The sequence below is a fragment of the Penaeus japonicus genome, unplaced genomic scaffold (genome assembly GCF_977035675.1).
Source record: "Penaeus japonicus unplaced genomic scaffold, GWHDUDI00000001_assembly GWHDUDI00000031, whole genome shotgun sequence".
In the NCBI taxonomy this organism is placed as follows: Eukaryota; Metazoa; Arthropoda; class Malacostraca; order Decapoda; family Penaeidae; genus Penaeus; species Penaeus japonicus.
The window spans coordinates 24,204,390-24,209,389 of NW_028234433.1; the positions used below are offsets into that span (position 1 = coordinate 24,204,390).

Genomic DNA, 5,000 nt, shown 5'->3' on the forward strand with positions numbered 1-5,000 from the left:
TCAATAATAATTTATACTAGTAATAATCATGATAAAGATTATAATAATAACAATTATAATAATAATAATAATAATAATAATAATAATAATAATAATAATAAAAATAACTTCAGAATGAATTATTACACTTAACATTTACTACAGAAATATCACAAGCTTACTGAACTAATGAATAGAAATAGAAAGATCCCCCCCCCCCAAAGGCCCTATTATTTTCTGCGTTCCCATTTTTTTTTTTTTTTAACTTTGGTACTATTTCACATCTTGTTTTAAGTCATGACCTGCAAACGGCAATTAATTAACACTTCTAGCTTAGATGTTTTTGCTGGAAGAAAAAATAAAAAAATAATGAAAAGATAAATAAGAGCAATTATGATAATAATAATAATAATAATAATAATAATAATAATAATAATAATAATAATAATAATAACAATAATAATCGGTAACTACAGAAACAGAATTCATCACATTCACCATTTCATCACACAGAACATTATCCTTGAAGTTATATGAAAATATTCACAATCAAAACATATATATATATTCATATTTACATATAAATATAAGTGCTCACCGATACACACAACAAACAAGACACATTCAAGAACACACAGGCACACACATACTCACGCAAATGATCTATAAAGCTTTTGTGACTCTTGTGGCCCTTAGAAAAAACTGCCAATTTCGAGAGGCTGCACTAAACCACGTCAATCATGTACGAACAATTCCCCATTCTACATGATGAAGTACCTATAGCATAACACGGAAAAAATCAACATTACACTGGCTTCCTACATCAACAGGTCCACTGACAGAGCTGACATGCGGATAGGTTTCGTCTCAGATCCGATGCCTGGAAATATGTACAAAGCGAAAACATCTACATTTCTGGATGATGATCTATCCTGCCCTCCTTTCCTTTTATTTTCTTTCTTCCTGGATTTTCCCATAAATTAAAGCCTGTGATAATGCGGTTTCAAATGGTTCTTTGAACAACACTCGGATTAGGAAATGATAACAGGCTGTCCCAATTTTATGCACATGACTTTTTCTCTTACTGCAATTGCAAATCTATCATGGCATGAATCACATCATGAAACACCATGCTTGAAATTTCACATGAAAACAAGTTCTTGGCAATGCTGCTATTCCTTTTGTCCTATGTACGTGGCAAAAACTGTCTGAGGAACATTCTTCAGAATAGAAAAACCTCGCAAAGTTCACCGGCTCACTTTTATCTCTTCCTTACACAAAAACCTGCACTTACTGAGAGAAAAAAACAGGACACTTGTTATCAAAATAGAATTCTATGTGATTTAAAAAGAAGTCAGTCAGAAGTACAGATTTCATTGCAGGGGGAAAAAGCTTAAAAAAAAAAAATCTATCGTCATGTTTTCCAATTCTTCCCCTTCATCACACTGCCACCTAGAAAGAGGTATGTATAATGTTGATGAGAGTGAACATAGCACCACTATGACTCTATCATATCTATATATGGCAAAGGATGAATTTACAAAAATGCCTCTATAGTCATGGGAGGAAGCAAATTTTTGTGGAAGAGTCTTCCAATCAATACATTAATCAAATGATTCAAGCAGAGCAGATGCTGAAGCAATGTGGGCAAATCTTTTACCTGCCTTACAAACTATTCTTCCTTACTGGCAAATCTTGTAGGATATTAATGCTTGCACTCTGTCTTAACAAGAGGATATCAGTCGAGCATTGAGATTCCTTGGTTAAAATCCCTTAAACCTATTTCAAAAGTTTTCAAGCAATGGCAAAGCAAACATGCTTAGATTCTGCAACACGAAACTGGGTTTATGTGTATTTCATAGAGCTTTGCTGAAGAGAAATTCATACGATGAGGAAATCAAACATGCTTTACTACAATTTTAGATGCACAGCAAGAACAGCTGATCAGATCTAAACACTAATTCATAAATCAATAATGATCATTATCTTTCTCTCTGGCTCTGAAATTGTGAACTCTTTATATGATTTGACATGAGTTGCCGTCCTGCTTTTCTTGGTTTTTCGAGATGAAGCCATAGAAAAATAAATAAAGAAGAAAGTCTTATAACAAACACATTTCCTAATAATCTCCGAAGCCAAGTTCAAAACACCTATGATGACAGTGATAATAATAATGAGAAAGAAAGGAAACTGCTGTTGCCATGGAGAGCACAGCCATATCAGAATGCCAATGCTACTGTTACCATCACCACTATAATACTGATACATGATAACTTGTAGTGTTAGTACATCTACCTACTTTTAGCATGGTAATATATTGCAAATATCAAAAAGACTAGAAGAAACAAAGATGAGTATGACTTCATGAGGCTGTCACTTGTAACACCATTTTATTTTCATTTTTCTTATGACACCACTGTAAATGAAGCAATCAATCGACCATATTCGATGTCAAGCTTGTTAAGATTCCAATAAAATCATCTATGCCAGTCCCATACCTCTTCAAAAAAACTGCAACTGTTTTTTTTTTTCTTCAACTTTCTTTTTTAAGAAAATACAAAATCTCATGGCTTGCTATTGCAAACATGTTATATAGCGTTTACTGTAGTCAAAGGAGGTGTTATTTTATGAACACACAATATTGTCATTCGATTTTGCTTAAGCTGTGAGAGGAAAGACTATTTATAGCATTCTACTTGTGACAATTGCCATTTGGTAAAATTGCAACTAGGAAGTGAAATGCAATTTACAATTTAGTTATGTAAAAATTCAAAATCTTCTTTCTCCAAGCAGGAAAAAGAAGAGAAAAAGATTGGTTGTTGGTATCAATGTGCTGCGTATTAAATGCTGCGACTCTCTTTTTGCGCCAAACAGATAAATGGACACAACCTTACGACTTTCATTGTCTTGTGTATCTAATCAGTCAGTAATTATGGCAGAGTCTTGGAAATCGCTTCCTACTGACCACAGAAAGTGATTGGGATCTTGCTACCCTTCACAATAGCAAGGATTAAAGCTACTTATGCTGGTGATTTTGTTGTGACTTCTAGTTTGGCTTTGAGGTTAATGGTTTGTGGGCCAACTCTCTCAGCCCACGATATATGAAGATCTGGTCCAAATTAACACAGTTTCTGTTAAAATAAAGTATGTGTGTGTATATATATCTATATATATACATATATATATCTTCATTTCTTTTACAAGAACAGCCAGAATTCTAGCATTCTACGAGGAGTCTGTCTTCTCTCATATCTCTTTGTCAATCTCTACTGATCCCCCCCTCTCCCCTTTCCCCCATCCCGCCCCCAAGTTCCAACAGGTAAGCTCTACTCTGCTTGATGATAACTATGGTAATGACACAATGACATAACACACAATTTGTTGAACATCAATCATGTAAAGTCTATCATAGAGTATGTAGTACCCTCTAGCAAGGCAGAGCATGTGTTATAATGATCTAAAAAGGAACACTACAACATTCAGTTCTTCAACAATACATCTAACAGTCATCAAAACCTGCCACATCTCTTTTCATTATTCTTCCTTCTCTCACTTAGGGAATAGCGCCTCCCATTTTCTGAGGCAATGCACGTCCTGCGGTCACTGACGCGCATACACGAGTACACATTTTCTTTGTCTACCTAGAGTCCGCTATTCCCTATTCCCAACTTGCCGCTGACAGTAACTCCCAGCCAGAACTCTAGGCCTTCGTTTAATCACCAGAGATGAGCCTCATTGTGTGGCAACTTGACCACTCCGACGCCTCCTCCAAGACGACGGTAGTTCATGGACCCACACAGCCGCCAGTGATTCTGGTCTGGGTCGTACACCTCAATCGTCTTCAGGTACGTTGTGCCGTCGAAGCCTCCCACCGCATACAGCATTCCATTCACCACTGCTAAGCCAACCTGGGGGAGAGTTTTTTGTTTTTATTTTTTAATCAGTCAGCATATATTTCATTATATACAGTATTTGTGTGCATGCCTGCTTGTAGAAACTGTTACATCACTCCATGATTAAAACAACATAACCCTTCACAACCTCATTCAAATACTAAATGAACAGGTTCTCTAATGCTCAAATGTGACTGTTTATATCACACATATAATAAATATAACATTACTGAAACCCAATGAAAAGATTCTCCCATAATAGAACATTTAAGATCATTTATAGCAATCAATTAATATAAATAATACAACTATTCATAACTTTATCAGTCACCACAGAAACATAGATTAAACTGAATAAAACAAACTTATAATTACATTTAAAAAAAACATATCCTACAAATGCTATATAAATAATCTCATGATTTTCATACTTTATTGAAAAATAAAATATATATACCACCTAATATACAAAATATCACACAACCACATTGCATACTGGATAAACAGATTCTCACATAATTAAAATGGGGCACTTTATCATCTACCTCAAATTTCAAAATAGAGTATCGCCATCAATACTTCTAAACATCATATTACTATACCCAACCTCATAACAAGACAGATTCCCTAATCGCAAAACTTGCACATTTATACCTCCTAAACAACACAAAAAATTACAACCATTCACTCCTCCATTAAGTACAGATAACCGAATTCCTTCACAACAAAAACGAGAAAGGACGCTTTGACGCCCATACTCACTCCACTGCGTCTGGAAGTCATGGCGACGATGGGGCTCCACTGGTTGGTGTGTGGGTTGTATCGCTCAGCACTGGAGAGCTCTGTGCAGTCATCTCTACCCCCTACCGCATAGATCATGTTGTTGTACACGGCGCAGCCTAGGTGTTTGCGGCGTGTGCTCATGGCTGGCATCATCACCCACTTGTTCAGTTTGGGGTCATATCTTTCCACTGAAAGGAGGTAAAAATTAGTTCAGTTATTCCCTTCCAGGTACTGCTAAGTCTGCCTTTTTCATGATTGATAATTTTACCAGCTCCTCTGACGCAAGGTTCTAAAACAGTACATACTCCCAAAATGTATGGAATGTAATTAATCCTTAAGGAATTC

The 5,000-nt window shown here is 35.7% G+C and overlaps 1 protein-coding gene across 1 annotated transcript in view; it reads right to left on the reverse strand.

Moving 5' to 3' along the window:
- Positions 1-5,000, reverse strand: part of dbo (Kelch-like protein diablo) — a 9,827-nt gene that overhangs the window by 142 nt on the left and 4,685 nt on the right. Inside the window, exons 10-11 of the mRNA XM_086556050.1 lie at positions 4,635-4,843; positions 1-3,887 (exon numbers count right to left, since the gene is read on the reverse strand). The exon at positions 1-3,887 is cut by the window's left edge and continues 142 nt beyond it. Coding sequence (XP_086412176.1) covers positions 3,696-3,887; positions 4,635-4,843 — 401 coding nt within the window. The 3' untranslated portion in view covers positions 1-3,695. The remainder of the gene's footprint in view (positions 3,888-4,634; positions 4,844-5,000) is intronic.